General features: G+C 40.7%; 1 protein-coding gene across 1 annotated transcript; it reads left to right on the top strand.

Moving 5' to 3' along the window:
* The first annotated feature begins 1,764 nt into the window (after positions 1-1,764).
* Positions 1,765-15,551, top strand: LOC146699808 (beta-glucuronidase-like). The gene is made up of 13 exons (XM_085469690.1): positions 1,765-2,073; positions 3,773-3,958; positions 4,440-4,621; positions 4,730-4,872; positions 9,329-9,516; positions 10,522-10,674; positions 10,819-10,997; positions 12,285-12,431; positions 13,187-13,271; positions 13,659-13,835; positions 13,916-14,051; positions 14,482-14,646; positions 14,974-15,551. Exons 1-12 carry the CDS (start codon positions 1,858-1,860, stop codon positions 14,631-14,633), a joined length of 1,944 nt encoding a protein of 647 aa, XP_085325816.1. The 5' UTR covers positions 1,765-1,857; the 3' UTR covers positions 14,634-14,646; positions 14,974-15,551.
* The last annotated feature ends 5,193 nt before the right edge of the window (positions 15,552-20,744 follow it).

The raw sequence follows: 20,744 nt of genomic DNA, 5'->3' as shown, positions 1-20,744 counted from the left end.
AAACCCATCTCCAACTGCAGGATTAAAGGGGTACACACATGAACAAATGAATAAGTCAATGATTAAGAATCAATAATATGATAGTTCCCATCCACTCTGCCCTTTATAACTGGGAGACGGAAAAGGCAAGAAAGTGATGAAGTGGCAGACATTTAACTAAAGGGTTAAAGTGTAGTCAAAGTCAACACAAACAGTGTTTATGTGGGAACGTCAATCCAGAAAAGCAATTAGGAGGATGGACAGAGACACAAGTGCAGGAAGAATGAGGTTTCATGCTTGCTTTGTGTTCTTTCTAATGACTCACTTCAAAATGTCAGCTGAGGTTCTAAAGAGAATATATGCATTGATATGAACTGTGACATTTAACAGGATCCACTGCACTCCAAACATGGTTTTAAATTACAGCTGTAACACCGAAGTCTATTTCTCCCCTCTTTGAACGGAGGTACCTGCCCCTTGTTGAATCTGCACAATAAAGGAAGGACATGTATGAGCTTTGGCCTTAGATTTGATAACTAACCCAAGGCTATAAAATTATTGAAATCTGTGATTATTAGGTCTAAATAATTTTTAGACACTACAATAGTTGTGCTTGGGTCGTTTTTATAATATAAATATAGTATAATTGTAAATTTGGATAGAGTTGAACAGAGGTTTAGGTAGGTGAAAAAGGTTTAATATGTTTGTAAGCAACAGGTCACTGTATGCATGGCATTATGATGGAAACTGAGTCACAGTCAAAATTTGATTCTAGACAGTGTCATGGACCCTCAGTGCTCCTGGCCGACTCACCTCTCTCTCTCTCTCTCTCTCTCTCCGTGTGTGTGTGTGTGTGTGAGAGAGAGAGAGACTCACCTCTCTCGCTCTCTCTCTCCGTGTGTGTGTGTGTATGTGTGTGTGCGTACTAACTACACCCTGTGTTTCAGAGGCGGTTCTTCCTCCATCTCCTGCCTACCAACATTGTGCACCTGGGCTGATTATCTCACCTGTGGGTTATTTGATTATGACCGGTCTCCTACTTAAGCTTGATGAAGCAGTTCACGCAAGGCTGGATTTTTAACTAAGAACTGTTAGTGGACTTGGCCCTCCTGTGGTTAAACATTTATGTCCTTGTGACTCCTGCTCCCTTCTGCCCAGGATATTTGGGTGTTAGTAATCCTCCCAGAGTGATCTTGTGGCAAGGAGTGAGGGCTTGATTAAAATGGTGTCTTCTTGAGACTGTAACTGTGAAGTTGTGGATTACACTGGATCTATCGGTTGTCTCCAGTTGTTGAACCTTTAAGTGTAAACAAAAGCACTGAACTTTGAATCTGTGAATCTGCATTTCGAATTCATGTGAAAACAGATATGACTTAAATATGACAAACAGACATATTGTGCTAAGTTAGTTTCTTTGGTGACATCCTGGATGTTTCCTGCCTACTTTAATGTCACATTAGAAGAACTAAAACATTTAATTCTGAATATAGCAGCTGATTTTTTTTTTAATTTTCCTTTTTTTAAGGAAGATGAAAAGTGAGGACACTGTGTCTGTCGGCCAAAAAACAAAGCAAAACAAAAAAAAACCAACGCTGGCAGGGAAACTGTCGGCAGGGTAAACCTACTATTTTTTTTTATAAAAGGTTAATGCTTAGCGTTGAAATGCGAAACTTCGTCTGTCTCCAGCCTGAAAGAGTTAAAGATTAGCTTGAGGGGAGAAAATGACAGGACTGAAAAAAAGGGAAGAGCGTTGGAGGGCTTTAAGCAGAAAAGCGGTGGGGATGTTACGTAATGCCGTTGTCACGTGACCTCTAAAGCGGAACAACAAAGAAAACTTCGGGGTTCGTCTCCGAGAGGGCAGTAGAAGAGGGCTTCAGGATGTCTGTACCTGGAAGTTCCGCGGTGCTCCGTGTCTTGTGGTTGCTATCAGTGTTTGGCACGGTGCTCCCGCTGGACGGCGGCATGCTCTTTCCCCGGGAGTCCACCTCCAGGGAGGTGAAGGAGCTGAACGGGCTGTGGGATTTCAGGCCTGACGGGTCCCTCAACAGGAACGAGGGCTTCGAGAAGGCTTGGTACAAACGTCGGCTGGCAGAGGTGAGCGGGAACGGAGGTGATAGCAGGTCAGATGAAATAAATCAGCCCACTTTGTTTTACTATTGACAGGGTTGTTGTAACCCTGTCAATAGTAAAACAAAGTGCACATACAGTAATGTGCACATTTTAATCTCTGTAAACAAGAACCTTTAAACATCCTGCAATTATGTAGTTATACCAAAAAAAAAAAATCGTAAATAAAAGCTACTTGGAATGCCATAAAACGTGTTAACACAAATACAAGAAACCCTCAAACTTTTTGGGTTGACTCATTCATACGTTTAGCTAGTAACTGGGTGTTCAAAACTAAGTTTCAAAGCCCGGGTGGAAAGTCTCATGACCACTGCGAACTGAAGCTTTCGTGCATCCTCAGTTTGGATAGGTGGCTTTTCTGCTGCTGGAACAAGCCTGGTAAACTCCCAGAAAGCCTAAAAGTCGTTATCGGCAGCAACCACAGCAGAGTTCCCTAATGCTTGCTCTAAGAACACGATCCACTGGATGTGTTGCTTATCCACAGCTTTACATTAGCAAAAATAGATTTTTATTCCTGTTATACCTATCACATCAAGTTTGAGGAGGTAACTTATAGAAAACTAAAAAAGAAAGAAAGAAAAAGCTTTAGAAATAACAAATTTAGACATTGTTACTTGATTTTCATTTTGCATGACCATTATTGGAAGCATTCAATTAACTTTACTTAAGCTACCTTCAAAGTAGGTGACATCTAAGTCCACAAAAATATGAGGTTATAACAAAAACAGTTTTTTTGCAATATATAATTTATTTTATAAAGTGGTTCATTATGCATTGCATCGAATTATTAAGCAACTGAAACCACCTCACGTATGTTAACGCAACAGGAGGGGAAATGATATTTGCTGAAACATGCTGTTCATCAGTCACAGCCTGCTGTTTTTAACAGTGTCAAAGTTTTTCTTGCTATGCTGCATGATGATTTTTCAAAACCAAAACATGTTGATCATAATTGATAGTCTGGCATACTAAGTAAAATTAGAGTTGTGCAAGGCCTTTATGTGTCATTGTTTCACAGAATACCATTATCAATTCATGGCAATAGCAAAAAAAAAAGTGTCCAGTCACTTTGGAGATGGTTATCAGACTGTTTCAAAACAGTTACACAATTCTCACATGCTTTAAATGTTTCCGTGTTTCACAAAGCCTTGCTTTAAACCAAGCACAAATGGATACATTCCTGTCAGATTGTCTTGTTTTGAGGTGTTTAGAGGCATTTATCGCAGAAAATATTCACAATTTCACAAGGAAAAAATAAACAAGATGAGAACTTTGTGGGGATAGGTTCATTGAAAAATCTAAATTGCCCATAGGTGTGAATGCGGGAGTGAATGTGAGTGCAAATGGTTGTCTGTCCCTGTGTGTTAGCCCTGCGACAGACTGATGACCTGTCCAGGGTGTACCCCGCCTCTTGCCCTATGACAGCTGGGATAGGCTCCAGCACCCCTGCGACCCTAAAAAAGGATAGGTGGAAGCGAATGGATGGATGGAGAACAAAGGTCAAAACCTTACATTATAAATATTTGGCAAATGCACACGAAGGGGGCTAACCATGAGAATCAAAATGAAGTCAAATACATAAACATGTGTATTGCCTACTTTCAAATGGCTGCTACAGGTGTCCCTGTAAAGTCCTGTCTTCTCTTTGTTGTTTTATATTCTTTAGACCGGCCCAGTGATTGAAATGCCAGTTCCTGCCAGCTACAATGACATCACACAGGACCCCACACTAAGAGATTTCATTGGCTGGGTGTGGTATGAGCGAGAGGTGTTCGTGCCGGCCCGCTGGATCTCCGATGAGGGAACAAGAGTGGTTCTTAGAGTGGGAAGTGCTCACTATTACTCAATAGTGGTGGGTATCATGATAATTGTAAAAATATTTATTTATTATTATTTATTTTTACAAACATATTAATTATTATTTTAGTAATTATCAATGATATTTATGGATTTATCGATTAATGATCCAAAAACACACATAATGAAACAATTTCTTGGAAAATATATACTTATTTTAAGAAAGCTAGGACACCAGCATCTGTATTTCCTGATATAAGGTCTGAACTGTTTAAAAGTTTGTTTGTTGCTTGGTAATGCAACAAATGTTTTCAGTAGATGACAAGTTTGGGCTGTAGGCAGGCTAGTTTAGAACCTAAACTCAATAAAACTGTTGATTCAGGCTGTTGTGATACATGCAGACTGTGGTTTGCCATCATTTTGCTAAAATAAGGAAGAAATGTATTGTTTCAAAATACATCCTTGCTTCATTGTAAATAAGATTGTGTGTCACTAAATTGTAGCTCATGTAAAACGGTGATCATTCTCTGTTGCAGTGGGTGAATGGAGAGAAAGTGACAGAGCATGAAGGTGGCCATCTGCCTTTTGAGGCAGAGATTAGTAGTTTAATCCGCAGGGACCCAACGAAGCCATGCAGAATCACCATTGCTGTAAACAACACTCTAACTTTGGAGACTCTTCCTCCAGGCACCATCCAGTACATGAATGACCGTACCAGGTACCCTCATTCTTTGGTTCATATTTTTAACTTTATTGCCACCCTTTAAAACTTTAAGCTGATGCATCGGTGAGAATGTAGATGATGTGAAGACTGTTTGGTCTGCAGGTATCCTGATGGTTTTTTTGTGCAAAACATCTACTTTGATTTCTTCAACTATGCTGGGATACATCGTCCTGTACTGTTGTATACTACTCCTACGGTGTATGTGGATGACATCATAGTGGAGACCAACTTCATGGATAACACTGGTAAATTCATTTCAAATTTCCTTACTAGCACCAAAGAATATGTGAGCAGGTAAACTGATGGACAACCCCAATTCTAAAAGTGTTGGAACAATGTGTTAATGAAAACAAAATGCAATGATTTGCAAAACAAAAACAAATTTATTCAGAGACTACAGAAAACTCATTAAATATTTAAACTGAGACATTTGGCCTGTATTTGTATAGCGCTTTACATAGTCCCTAAGGACCCCAAAGCGCTTTACACATTCAGTCGTCCACCCTTCACACACACATTCACACACTGGTGATGGCAAGCTACATTGTAGCCACAGCCGTCCTGGGGCGCACTGACATTTCACTATTTCATGACAAATATTGGTTCATTTTGAATTTGAGGTTGGAAAATAAGTGGTACTCAAAAGAAACCAATGAATGAATATTACAACTAATTAGTTTAACTGGCAACAAGTGAGTAACATGAAGAGCATCTTAGAAAGGTAGACTTTCTCAGAAGTAAAGCTAGGCAGAAGTTTGCCAGTCTGCAAAAAACTGTATCTACAAATTGTGAAACAATTGCAGAATAATGTTCTTCATTGTAAAATTGTGAAGTTATTCTCTCGGCATTTAGCCCATTCACTCAGTGAAGCAGTGGGCAGGCACTAATCAGACGCCCGGGGAGCAGTGTGTAGGGACGGTACCTTGCTCAGGGGTACCTCATGGCATGCTACCTACTTAGCTATCCCTGCCCCTAAAACCTTGCTCTCCCCAGATAGCTCTTCCAGCTGCACCAGGGGAACACCGAGTCATTTCCAGGCAAGATGAGAGATATTTTCTCCAGCATGTGCTGGGTATACTCCGTGGCCTCCTCCCAGTAGGACATGTCTAGTATACCTCCATAGTTTTACAGCATGTTTTGTAAATTACCACATTTTGCTCGACATCCTTCTCGTGAAATCCAAACAACACTGAGTCAAATTCCCTGCTCGTCTGAAACTTCCACTGTTGCCATATTTTTCCCTATCTGGTAGTGTATAAACACGCATGCTCAGCCCTGTGTGCCAGGTAGAAAAATTTCCAGTTGGGATTAATGATGCATTCTCAGCGTGTGGGAGTAAAAAAAAACAACAAAAAACTCAGATTGAATTAAATGCAGACAGCTTAATATTGACATGACCATTTATACTCCATGGTTACGATAAAGCCATTTTAACCATCATAGGTGGGAAAAACTCTCACATACTCAGCTCTACTTCATGCTCGGCTATGAATAACTACAGTGCTACCACCACCTGATAAAGTCAAGAGGACCACAACATCTACAAAAAGAGATTTTAAGGTCATTAAGTTGGAGGCCTTCTGCCACCTGAGTTGAAATTAGGTCCATAAAAACTTTGAACAGAATCATTAGTAAAGGATAGCCCTGGCAAAATCCAATGCCCACTGCAGATGAGTCTGACTTATTGCCAGAAATGCAGGCCAAGCTCTTAATGTACCGTAATTCCCGGACTACAGAGCGCACCTGATTAAAAGCTGCATGCTCTAATTTTAGAAAGAAAATCAATTTTGTACTTGTATAGGCCGCACCGGCTTTTAAGCCGTATGCGTTTCACTCGTAATATGAGATATTTACACAGAAATATTACACGTGAGGATTTTTAACGTTTAATTTAATCCGTAAGGTAACATAAACATGGTAACACAAACGTTATGGTAACATACAAAAATACATACTGCAAATGCTTTTTTTTTTTTTTTCCTCGAACAGCGCCTGTAACACGGCTACCTTTAAGTATACGTACGTATCGGTAACACACAAATCACATTGCTTATGTTTTTATTACGGAACAGTGCACAAACAACATTACAACGTCTCTTAACAACCGGTAAAAATATATACCGTATATATACTACTTATCAATTTTATTGGTCTACTGTTACCAGGAAAAATGTTTTTGGCCGCATGAAAAAAAAAAAAAAAATGCATTAGCCGCACGTCAGTATAAGCCGCAGTGTGGGGGGGAAAAAAGTAGCGGCTTATGACCCGAAAACTACGGTAGTTGCGCGAGGATTAAATAACTCCTAACAAAAGGCTAGAAACTAGGGGTGCAACAATATTCGTATCGATATTGAACCGTTCGATACAGTGCTTTCGGTTCGGTATGCATATGTATGAACAATACAACATTTGTAATTTATTTTATCAACTTTCCTTCTGACTATGCTGTCTGTGTTGAGCGCTCAGTGAATCTGCGTTCGACTACTCCGCCTAGGCTGCACTGTCGAGCGCAGATCCACTGAGCGCTCAACACAGACAGCATAGTCATTATGTGAGTGCGTGTGTAAAAGCAGCAGGATATATATTGTAGCGGATCAGGGCTGTTCGGGGTTCTGTTTGTACAGTTATGTTTTGTTTATGTTGCCATAGTGACGGGTGGCGCCCTCTCGCTGCGACGGTGTGTCCTTCCGGGGTCAGAGGGCGCCCTGTGTGGTGGTGGTGTTGTTGTTGTTGTTGTTGTTGTTGTTGTTGCTGCTGTGCTGTTGCCGCGCTGAGCAGTTAGCTAGCGGCAGTGTTCTTCTGCAGATGTCAATAAACGGCTGTGCTCCCTGGCTAGCTCACGGGAAGCAAGACCAAACGATACCTCCGTCTCCTCCTTGTCTGAGCTCGCCACAATATTTTAGTTCTGCTGAGCCAAATAAGACAGGTCAGGGTGAAGAAGTGACAGCCAAAGAAAAACTTACCACAAAACGGAAAAGTTATGACAAATCAGACTATAAGGCAAAAAGAAAGTGCAGCTTTATGGTTTCATGGACAAAAGAATTTCTGTGGCTGCAATATGACAAGCGAAATAACCAGGGCTGCACATAAGTGGTCCGCAGGTGCGCATTCGCTGTCAAAATAAAAAACGGGCACAAGATAAGAAGTTGCAACGCGTGTTTGCATACATAAGATTTTCAGGAGGAGGACAGACATTTGTTTAGAACTCTTAAAGATGTCGAAGAAGCTCCTTTAAGCAATTACTGTGATGTTCCTCCACCTCCAAAGAAATGTCAGAAGGAGTCCGAACCACAAAAGAAGCACGTATTGTCGGAAAAGTAGTTGCAGGAGGTGAGCTGGCTTCAAACAAATGATGAACGCACAGAGATGTGGTGCGGAATGTGCCGTAAAAATTTAATAAATGACAAATTAAAAAGGCATGAACTTTTTTTTGTATCGAAAAAAATATCGAACCGTGACACCAAAGTATCGAACCGAACCGAACCGTGAATTTTGTGTATTGTTGCACCCCTACTAGAAACCCCTCTTACCCTAGCAGCACGGTCCACAGAATAGCCTGAGGGGCACAGTCGAATGCCTTCTTCAAGTCTACAAAACACATGTAGACTGGATGGCTGAACTCCCACACACTTTTAAATATCCTTAAAAATAAAAATGTTCCTCTTGAATCTGAGGTTCCACTAACATACAAACTCTGCTTTTCGGTACTCTGGAATAGATCTTCTCAGGGAGGCTGAGGAGTTTGATTCCCTTGTAATTGGAGCACACCCTCCGAGTCCCTTCTTAAATGTGGGAACCACCATCCCAGTCTGCCAATTCAGAGGCACTGCCCCAGATCTTGACATGACGTTGCAGAGGCGTGTAAACCAAGTCAGCCATACAACATCTAGAGCCTTCAGGAAATCAGGAGCAATCTCATACTACCAAGGGGCGCTGCCACCAAAGAGTTATATTACCTCAGTGACCTGACCCCAGTGATGGGCGAGTGATCCTCAGACCCTACATCCTCTACAGAAGAGGTGACAGTGGGATTAAGGAGGTACCTGAAGTTTACCTGACTATATCCTCATTTAAAGTCAGTAGTGCCGCTCTGCACTACCATGTGAGTAGAGCACCACTTTCCCCTCCTAAATCGTTTGACAGAATCACTCTGAGGCAGTCTGAAAGTCTTTTTCGTCACTGAACTCCTCACACCCAAGCTTTTGCTTTAGCCACCTCCTGAGCCATGTCTGCTTGGCCTGCGTGGCCTGTGCCACTTTGGTGGCAGCAGATGGGTACGGACCCATCTGCTGCCACCAAAGTGGCACAGGCTAACCAAGTCTTCTACAGCTCGATAGCTCTCTTCACCTTTTGTTGTCCACCACTGGCTCGGGGATTACCACCACAACCGACGTCAACCACTTTGCACCTGCAAATGGATGCTGCATCCTTGAGACTAAAGAGGAGCGGGACAGTCTGGATTCTTATCTGCACTCAAAAGTCTGCATCTCTGAACACATGAGGGTGCATCATGGTGATTTAAAAAATCACAGATTTTACAATTAGTGCATTCTGTTTTTATTTACATGTTACACAGCATCCCAGCTTTTTTTTTTTTTTGGAACTGTGCAAAAACATAGTGAATAGGATCCACATTAATACAATACAGATTGAATGTGCTATTACTATTTATCAGATATTGCTGTTTCTTCTGGATTCTAGGTCTTGTTAGATACAAAGTATCTGTTCAAGGTGCTGCAACAGCCACCCTGAAGGTTACTCTGATGGACAAAGATGGCCACTGTGTGGCCTCCTCTAACACACCATCTGGAGTCCTCAAAGTTGTAGACGTGAAGCTGTGGTGGCCGTACTTGATGCACGAGAATCCAGGTTACCTTTATTCTATGGAGGTAAGACAACATGCTTGCAGACAGGGAAGTGTGTTCCTGCGGTGTGATGTGGTTTGACAATATGGCCATTAGATTTGTGAGGCTCATTAAGGGGGTTTGTTAAGAAGTAATGATCTTTTATTAATTGGTTAGTAGAGTGTAAACAGTGTAAAAATCACAGTTTATGTACCACGAGGAAAAGCGGAAACCAGGATTTTGACTTATCCAGGTAACTTAAGGGTTAACCCTGGGTTTTTGCTATTTTTATTTGGATCTAATGTCTTTGTCTTAGAAGCAACTTTAATCTTTGATTTTTTATTTTTATTTATTTTTTTTTAATTGTTCTATAAACATTAGCCTAATATGCAAGTTTCAATTCAACTGAAAGTGCCACATTTTCCCTGATTATTTTATTCACAGCATGTTTTAAGTGCATTATAGATTCTCTGCTGGGGGAATACTTTTTATATTCGCAGCTTGTTAAGCTGTACCTTACAAAAACCACTGAATGAACCCTAAACTGTGTGTTGCATTGTCACAAGAATGTGCGTGTATTAACCTTGTGATTTAAAAATATATAAATATTATTATACTTGATACTAATCTGCTGCTAAACCTCTCTTATACTGGAAAATTGAAATACTAGCAATCACAACACACACCAAGAATACCTGTTCAGTAAATTAAATATATTTCACTTTAACATGAAATGCTTATGCTAATGTAATGTTAGCTTATTCTTATGCTAATATTAGTAAGCTTCTCAGCAACCATCCTAACATTTTAGTCGGTGTCCTGTTGACATAAACATAATAACATTTTAAATAAATGATGTGCTGCCATGTCTGTTTGAAAACGGTTTGTTTAATTACGTGGGATCGTGATTTTGTTTTGATATCAAATTGGCTACAGAGAATTGCACAGTTCTACTGGTATTGGTGCCAACTGCTACATTTCTGGTGACATCATGTCTGCTGAAGAAGATGTAAAGAACAACATTTCTACCATTTGTACTTTAACCTCTAGGTCCACCTAATAGCAGTCAGTGAGACATCAACATATGAAGATGTGTATACTCTGCCAGTCGGCATCCGCACAGTCAACGTTACCAAGACCCAGTTCCTCATTAACAACAAGCCGTTTTATTTCCATGGTGTTAATAAACATGAGGACTCTGATGTGAGTACCACTAGAGGGATGAAAATCCAGAATGACTCTGTCTTATTTGTCTTTGAAACAATGTGTCAACATTAATTTGAATCACAATTAAGAGACTTAATTTAATGACCTCATCTTTATTTTCCTGGTTTTAATGTGTTGTAGATTCGAGGTAAAGGATTAGACTGGCCCCTAATTGTAAAGGACTTTAACTTAATTAAGTGGTTGGGAGCCAACTCGTTCCGTACCAGCCACTACCCCTATGCTGAGGAGATCCTGCAGATGTGTGACCGTCATGGGATTGTGGTGATAGATGAGTGCCCAGGTGTTGGCATCAAAGACATGTAAGTGTCACTAAACGCATCTCTGTAGCCCATGAGTATGTTTGAGGTCAACAGTGAGAAATTCTGTGTTACAATGTGTGAAGATATGGAGAAACTTGCATATTGGTATGGCAATCCTGTGACTCAGCACAAGTAGGGATGGGTACCGGTATCCGGTGCTATGATGGCACCGGTTCTGACATAAACGGTAGTAACCAGACCGAAAAGCAGCGCACATTTCGGTGCTTTATTTCGGTGCTTTTTTTTTTCCTGAGCTGTGATAGACTTTAGATTCTAGCCAATCATTTTACGTTTCCGAGGATAGTAGGTGGGTCCAGGTACGTACGTTCTGTTAGAGCAGAGCTACAGATTAAAATGCCCAAGGCGAAGCGGCCAAAAGTCTGGCTGTACTTCACAGCAAAATATGCAAACTCAGCAGCCTGCAACAAGTGCTTTAAGCTGATACTGTCAAAGGAGGTAACACCTCAAATCCGATGAAACACCTGGCGACGCATAGCGTTTTTTTTTAAAAGCCGAGAAATGCGCCGTATTTGATAGCTTGCTGCGAGACCTCACACCGTGCACATCTACTGCGGGTGGGTTGCCTGTTATCGGACCCGGAGTTAGCAACATCCCCCCAAAAACCCGAAGAGTAGAGTCCTGGCCCCTAGCCCTGCCAGTGTAGCAGAAATGATGACGGATGATGACGGCAGCAGCAGCCATTCTTCTCTGCGTGAGTAGCTTAATGTTGTTCGTTTGTAATTTACGTTGAGTAGGCTAACCACGTTATTATATTAATGCAGTACGGTGAACTAGCAAACATCATCATAGCTACATGCGGCTGTCTTCTTGTTTGATGGCAGTTACTCCCTTCACCCTGGCCAAAAAGGCTAAAATAACCAAGGAAAAAGTGGAAAACCGTTTTTGAACAAAGTTTGTGTTTTTTTTCCATTGTTTAAGCTGCTTCCAGCCAAGAGTGATACCATATATGCCCCATAGCTGCAGAAAAGGCTAACATTGTTATCTTTTAACAAAAGAAACAGCTGAACATGAGAGGTATTTGGACCAATTTAGTGTTCTCCATTCTTTAAGCACCGGTTTGAGCACCGGCACCGTTTCAAAAGTACCGGTTTGGCACCGGTATTGGATAAAACCTAAACGATACCCATCCCTAGTTGTGAGTTAGGTCTTCACTTCTTGCAGTGCTAGCTTTGTCTTGTGGTCTCTGTAGAGCCCAAAAGATGGATTGATCTAAGTTGTTAGTCTTTCAGCTCAGGCTGAGATGTATCTTTTGTGCCTTGCTGATAGTCGCAGTTTTGGAAACGCCTCTCTGTCTCACCACTTGGTTGTCATGGATGAGCTTGTGCGCCGGGACAAGAACCATCCCTCTGTGGTCATGTGGTCGGTAGCCAATGAGCCCGCCTCAGAAATGCCTCCTGCTGAATTTTATTTCAAGTGAGTACAGGTTATTTTTCTTTTGAGGTGTAAAGCACTTATTATAGCCACTGTTCAAATAGTCATCACTACACAATCAAGCAACATGATGCCAGATGGTTCAATATGTTTTTAAACTGTAAATTTAAATGGTAATTCAAGCATATGTTCTGTCATGCTGAAGGCCTAAGAGAATAAAATAGTTCAGATTAAACTGGTACTTGTGGCTGCTCTCATATTTCACATGGAGTCACCACAGCAGAAGGATGTGCTGAGGTTGGGACTGGGTTTATGCAGCTCTTGATCGAGTGACCACTATACCATGGAGCCACCAATTACTTCAGATTAAAGACTAATGGTAAATGGCCTGTATTTGTATAGCGCTTTTCTAGTCCCTAAGGACCCCAAAGCGCTTTACACAACCAGTCATTCACACATTCACACACTGGTGATGGCAAGCTACATTGTAGCCACAGCCACCCTGGCGCACTGACAGAGGCGAGGCTGCTGGACACTGGCGCCACCGTGCCCTCTGACCACCACCAGTAGGCAACGGGTGAAGTGTCTTGCCCAAGGACACAACGACCGAGACTGTCCAAGCCGGGGCTCGAACCGGCAACCTTCCGATTACAAGGCGAACGCCCAACTCTTGAGCCACGATTGATAGAAAAGAAATGTTTTTCTGTCATCGATTATGTGACATTCTAACTATGCATCTGATAATCCTGGTGACTCCTCAGGTATATCAACGTCAACAACATTTGTTTTCCTTGCAGGACTTTGATAAAGCATACCAAAGCTCTGGACCATACCCGACCTGTCACCTACATCACAGACAGTAACTATGCCAGGGACAAAGGGGTGAGCTTCCACAGCCTTCACCTCACTATCAAGAATATATTAAACTAGCAAAAGATGCACAGCACTTTAAGACCACCCTTAAGTAGCAATTTACAATTTAGCAACAAGCCTCCACCTGTGACCCCACCCCCCACCCCACGGGAATCCCTTAAAATCCATCCATGAAGGAATGGCTGTGCGAGTACACAAAGTTTTATGGAAATACATTTTACAATTTTTGTCTAACAACAAATATGCTTTAAGCTTGTACATGAATAATAAAGGAAAGCTCAAGAAGGTGGAGTTCTCTTGTGGCCTTTAAAATATTTTTAAAAAATATGTCGTCATCATGTTGAAGAATACCTCTAAAATATTTTAAATCTAATTATTTTTTTTCCCGCCCTCTAGGCTCCCTTTGTAGATGTTGTATGTGTAAACAGTTACTTCTCCTGGTACCATGATCCAGGCCACTTGGAGGTCATTCCTATTCAGCTCAACGCTCAGTTTGAGAACTGGTATGGAAAGTACAAGAAACCCATAATCCAGAGTGAATATGGAGCAGATGCACTTCCAGGGCTTCACATGGTGAGAATAAACTCACTCACTCAGTGACCTAGTCACATGTCACTTCAGCATCTTTAACAAGTTTTACTGTCACTCTACAGGATCCGCCCATGATGTTCACTGAGGAGTACCAGAATGCTCTCCTGCAGAGCTACCATGATGTGTTTGACCAGAAGAGGAAGCAGTATGTTATTGGTGAACTCATCTGGAACTTTGCAGACTTCATGACTGCACAAGGTACTGCAGCTTCAAAATCAAGCAACCTGTAGAACCAGAACTGCTGCCATTTTTCCTGTTTCTACAGTACTGATAGTATACAGTATAGCCTATGTTTTGTCTAAAGATGAGAGCTCTTTTCCTCCTAGGTGATAATTTATATCAGGAGATTAAAGGGAAACTCAAAAGGAAATCTGGGCTAAAAAACAAAATGGCAACATAGTCAAGTTTCTAGATGAACTTCTGTGGAAAGAAATGACCCCTCTTGACATTCTACACACTGTCACTTTAACCAATTTAAATCTGCACTGCACAAGTTTTTGCACAAATTGTAAATACCAAACAATTGTCTTAAATTATCTTAATATTTAATACTTAGTATTTGAAGCTTTATTCAGTCACCTTATTATATTCTGCCCTGTAACAATGATATTTAATTGTCTGTCTACAGCAATCCATCGTGTGGTGGGGAACAAGAAGGGTATTTTTACCAGGCAAAGGCAGCCTAAAGCAGCAGCCTTCATCTTGAGGAGGAGGTACTGGAGACTGGCTAATGAGACGTGGAGACTGCCTCCTTGGACTAAATACCCCTGTTCACTCTGAAACTTTGTTGAAGGTAACCAGTCTGGGACATGCTCCGAACCTGCCAATATAATTCCCTCCTGTTGGGCCCCGAGGAGGGAATTCTGTGGGGACTCCACACTAGACTTGCACATGTGGGGCCTCTGTAATCTAGCCTATGTGGGGCCCAAAGAACTGTTTCTCTTTTGGGGAATTCTGTGGGCACTCTGTCAGCAACCCATAGTGGGCTTGCCAACTTGTGGGCTGTGTTGGTCTGCCCACAGTACCCCCACAAGGGGGATGTTTGCTTGGTGTTGAACACTTTGCTGCAGCTTTTACTAATATGTCTCTCTAACTTTTGTATTGTTTTGGGTTTTTTCAGATTGATGCAGAAGACCCATCAAGTCCCACCATGGTGACATTCACCGGTGTAGGTGATCCACTACTTGATTCTGTGAGCACGGTAGCAGAACAGACTAATCTTCTGCTGTCGCTTCTGAGGATGCAGTATGATCAGACTCCTGCTCTCACTATTGTTCATCTAAAGTGACCTTGGAGTCATTTTCTATACATTGAGCCCTGTGCTGCTCATTTAAATCCAAAACCTGCTGCTAGTTCAGTCATGGTGATTAAGGAATGTTTTTTTGTTTGTTTGTTTGTTTGTTTGTTGTTGTTGTTGTTTTTACGAAAAAGAATGACCTCTAAGTTAAAAAAGGTTGTCTCTGAACCATCTTTGAACTATAAGTACTTTAAAGCTTTGTATACACTGCAAGCAATTTGCTCATCGCGCATCGCTTTGAAGCTAAAGGCTCTATGCTTTTGGACATTCCAGATTCAGGTTACCTAGGTGATCCCCTTTGTATTTACTAAAAGGTCAGATGTCAATCAGTGCATTTCTTCACTCTCATTGGTAGTTGCTTCAGTCTCTCGCCCGAAAGTTCAGAAAACAAAGTGGCTATCACCTACGAAAAATAGGTGATAGCCACTTTTTTTTTTTTTTTTTTTTTGCCCAAAGTCACTTGAAGTGAATATCGTTTACTTTCTGTGGTCTCTCATCACCACGTCACTGCAAATCACTTTCAGTGTGTATGCAGCTTTACAAGTATTATCAGCCGTTCCAGTCACTATGAAGTCACCCGCACCAAATAAAGAATAAAAGCAAAGTTAGGCCTGTTTTACAATAAAGAAGAGCTAGTCTTTGCTATCTGATTGTGGTGATAACATTATTTTATTTTATTTCTGTTTTATTTTTGCTTCAAAAGTCTTTCATTCAAGGCTAAGTACAGTGAAGATGCATCATCGGCATTGGATGGGACTTGTATCACGTATGCCTTGCTAGCACCAGGATGAACCCCTTTTTGCCTTCAGAACTGCTTTTACTCTGTAACATAGAGTCAACAAGGCACTGGAAAGATTCCTCAGGCATTTATCTGTTGCTCATCTATGATAAAAATCTACCATTCCACCACATACCAAAGGTGCTCTATAGACTGAGATCTAGTAACTTTGGAGGTCATGTGAGTAAAGTGAACTCATTTTCATGCTCAAGAAAACCAGTTTGAAATTTGTGATTTGAGCTGTGTGACATGGCATAGTATCCTGCTGGCAGCAGACCTCATAAGATGGGTAAGACCGTGATCCTAAATGATCCTGAATGGACATGGTCAGTAACTGTACTCAGGTTGGTTGTACCATTTTAAACTGTGCTCAATGGCACTCAAAGGCCATGTCATTAGATACAAGGTGTCATGTGATACATAAAACTGTATAAATGAAAAAGGTTGTACTGAAAATGACTGTCTGGAAGAACATTCTCTTTCTTGCAAGCAGATTCTGATCTTACACAGCATGTTTAACCAGTGGGGTTAGATTCTGGGTCCATTGTTATTCTCCTTTTACAAGTTTCCTTTAGCCGCTATCAATCTTTTTTGGGCCTTTTTAAAAAAAAAAAAATCATTTTTATGCCAGTGACATTCAACTGTACAGACTGTCGTTCCTAGTTTGCTGTGATCAGACAGTCGATTAACATTTCTAAATAAAGTATCACACCAACTGCAAAGCAGTTACTTGTGTGTTGTTAATGACTCATGGTATCTTTTAAAAATTCTAAGTAAATGATTAACGAAATATTTAAATGCACATTTACTTTAAATAACAATTTACAAATGAAACTGAAAGGCAAGCAGTACCTGCAGATTGAAACAGGTCTCAGCTATCCACACAACAGAAAAAGGAATGAGAGAAAGCATAAAATGATACAAAGCAGTTAAGTATACATTGCAAGATACAAAAATAATCTGAGGTTTAGAAGATACTGAAATGTAAATATTACCAGAGTGTGTGTGAGTGAGGGGGGGGGGGGGGGGGGGTACTTCTAAGAGACAATGTCACACACTCAGCCATGGGGTACTTTTGATTTTACTATGCTATTAAATATAGTAATAATATTTTGAAATATGTCAATTAAAAACACAAATAAGTTTATCCCAAAACAACAGTCAGTTGATTAAATATCACAAGTGTTAACCTTATTTCGATACCACGACTGTTTACTCAGAGTTTGTAATTGCAGAGAAATACTCCATTTATTTGGTGCATGTCATTGTTGAGCAGAAAGCTCAGAAAGCCCTTTGGGGCTTAAAAGGTTAATTAGGCCTCTGATATTTATTTATGCTAATTTATAGTTAAATTAATGATAGAAAAATGAAAGCTTAGTCTACTGTTAGCATACTTATTTGAAAGGGCATTGTGTTACTTTGTTTACATAGTAGGATATAGATCACAGTTCTTCATCAGTGCAGCATTTTCTGTAAACTCAGTAAGGTCTGTGGCTGAATGTAGTGCCGTTACCACCAGAGGGAGCAGCATGTCGAGATTTGAAATGTCAAATTTCCAGATGTTGCTCTGGATGGGGGAGACTATTGATATTGTGAATGATTTAAAGACATGGTATAAACAGAATAAATTCCAGTGATTGCAGAATCATGGAGATGACAATATGAAGCAATATTTTAAGTTTCAAGAATTTTAGTTAAAATATTATACTCTAATGCAGATCTTAAAACATAGAGAGACAAAATGAGAGCATTTTGATTTTTTTTAAAGGGGGATGGAGGTTAACATAGATTTTTAGCCTCAACGTGACAATATATTCCCAACCAACATTTTCTTTATTTAGTTTTAATCTGGAAACAAAAAACAGGAGTAAAAAAAATAATAATCTATTACTCCTAAAACAGTAACAGTCATAATATTCATCTAGCAGTGCATATAGTATTTTTACAACTGCAAGCACTGCTGGAAATGTTGCATCACACACTCAGTCCAGCAACATTTGTCACCAACAAATGGAAACAGCGGGAGAGAGACAAAAACAGCTGCTAACCCCCCCCTTAGAATTCTATGATTTCTTCCAAAATCATGCTCCCACTCCCACTGCTACCCGGTTTAGTAATTATATGCTTTGTTTGATTGTCACCATGTAATTTACTATGATAAAGTCAGGCACAGGTTGTTTGCAGAAGTGGTTAAAGGATACGTTAACAAATCGTTAGAATGTGCTAAACAAAGTGATGGTAATTTATATGAGGATACTGTTACAGATATATGCTGATTAATGAATGCTCTCCCCAACATTAATTTATTATCTGCTGTTACTACCTCCTGCCATGCAGATGAAAAACAAAACACTTTCTGTGTGCGGTGCTGGGGCATGCCCAGAGGTTCTATCTATGGATAGGAACATAGCTGGAATTTAACATAGTACATCTACTCAAGTACAGATTTACTATCCACTGTGTAAATAACTGTCTTTTTGTACCTGTTTTTTATTTACAGCACAGAGGCAAATCTGACTGGAAGAATGATGTGTACAGTGGTTGTGTGAGTGGAGGAGCTATTGGCTTTCCTGGTATGTAACTTACTTTATTAACTAATAGTTTGCATTACAGCAAATTTATGCATCTTGTCCACGTGTTTATTTTTCTGTTTTGCAGTTGGTGTTCAGATGTTCTGGGATGTGGAGGCTTTGCTGCATTCTCTGCTGCAATTGAATGTTACTTGTGGTGAAGCTCTATGGAGTGGCTCGATGGACAAAAACATAAATATTACGCATGTGGACCAGAGAAAGAAAACTTGCGCTGTGAGCTTGCTAACCTTGATGTTTCCCTGCACATCAACGATTGCTGTAAAAGCAGAATAGAAGTGTACTGTTCAAACACGGGGATGTTAAGTGACCCCACAGTGGGCTAAAAAATAAACAAACAAAAAAAAGACATGTCTCTGTTTTTCCTGTGACTTTCATATTGTGGACAGTTGGAGCAAGAAATGCCAATTTCTCATGGTGAATCGTCTGCTTCAGTGGCGTACTGATCAGGTGACGAAAGCTGAACTTGTCTGAATTTCACTCTGGGTTTGTAAAAACTCAGATGAGCAATGTTCTGCCTGTAAAACATTGGTTTGATGTGTAAGTAACTAATCCACACCAGGATTATTTATAATAAAAACATTTTTTTTAAATTGTGGATTTACAACTTTTTTCTTTGATTATTAAAGGACTGCAACACCCAAACTGACAACTACCTTTGCTTTATTTTTATTTTTTTTTAAATTACAACGAAAGTATTCTTCAGGAATACTTTCATTCGTTCGGCTTCTTGAAGGACATTCAAATCTCTTCTTTGGATGCTGGCTGCCTTTTGTTCCCTTCTCTGTCAAGATGATCCCCACTATTCACTAATGTTGATGTCCAGGCTGTGGGGAGGCCAATCCACAACTGATAGCGTTCCAATATGTGTTTTTCTATCTGAAGATGGTGGTGTTGTAAATGCTATTTATTGTTTAAGTATGATAGCATAATGGTGATAGGGAGGCCCCAACCCCACCTCCCTAATGTAGGAGCCAACCAATAAGACCACTCCCTCCATGACTGCGACCAGTAAAACCACAATCATCACCAGCATTTGGTGAGAGTAGGAAGGAAAACCTGGCTTTAAACAGGAAGAAACTTCCACAGAACCATGCTCAGGGTGGGGCAGCTATCTGGCAGGACCAATCAGGGTTAAGGGCAGGAAGACAGACAAACCATATTAATCACATTAGCATAATGATGATAGGAAAGCCCCAACCCTGCATTCCTAATCTGTCACTCCATGACTGCAACCAGTAAGACCACAATCATCACCATCTAACAAGGTACCAGTGGTATGAAACACTCATGTTGCATTCCACTTGTGGCACCACTGTGGCAGTCCGGTAAACAGGTCCCTGGTGGCAGGAAGTCAGTGGGTCAGAGGGGCCAGCCGAGATTCAGTCTCTGAGGATTTTACATGTTGGACACTGGCCTTGAAAGGTAGGGTGTAATGATGATTGTCCATCAGCAAAATTCAGCGTTTGAATTGTTTTCTGTCTTTCCCATCTTCGTCTTCATCATCCTTTCATTTTCGCTTCCAGTATCCAGCTGATGCTGATGTAGACGATGCTGACACACGGTCATCTGGATCTGGAGGTGATGTCTGACAATTTGCTGCATGACCTGACTCATTTGCTGCCTATCTGGTCATGAATTTCTTCTCTCATATTTTATTTTTCTGTCATGATCCTGGGTCATTTGACCCAGTGTTTTATGTTTATTATTATTATGATCTTGTGTTCTAGTTCATTCTGATTATGTGTTTGGGTTTAGACTTTTTGGTTTTTATGATTTTGGTTCTGTGTTCCCTCTGTACTCTGTCTGTTACTGTGTCTCTGAGTCCACTCTGTGCATTTCCTGTTTTATTTTGGTCTGCATCTTATGTCCGTGTGTTCAGTTTTGTGCTCTCCCTGTCTCGTCTGTGTAATCAGTGTCAGCCGTGTCTCACAGCTGTTTCCTCTCAGTCCTGTTCACCTCTTGTATTTAGTGTCTGTGTCTTCCCCTGCTCGTCGTTGCATCATCCCTCTTTCTACTCTGTTTGCCCGTTTTCCTGCCTGTTGCTTTCCCACTTTAGTTAGTTTTCTATTCAGTCTCCAATCTCCCAATAAAGCCGGGTGTTTTGACTTCACATTTGTCTCCGTGAGTCCTGCTCTTGGGTCCACCATTCCTGCCTGCCTTCACACAGCCATGACATTTTCTTCTTTTCTTTCTGTTATTTATCTTCCTTTCTTTAAGTCTCTGTT

The sequence above is a fragment of the Copadichromis virginalis genome, linkage group LG10, assembly GCF_057382275.1.
Source record: "Copadichromis virginalis isolate Kocher_CV1m ecotype Utaka linkage group LG10, C_Virginalis_male_GT1.1, whole genome shotgun sequence".
In the NCBI taxonomy this organism is placed as follows: domain Eukaryota; kingdom Metazoa; phylum Chordata; class Actinopteri; order Cichliformes; family Cichlidae; genus Copadichromis; species Copadichromis virginalis.
Note: the sequence above shows the minus strand (reverse complement) of the source record. Positions and strands in the feature narration are given on the sequence as shown.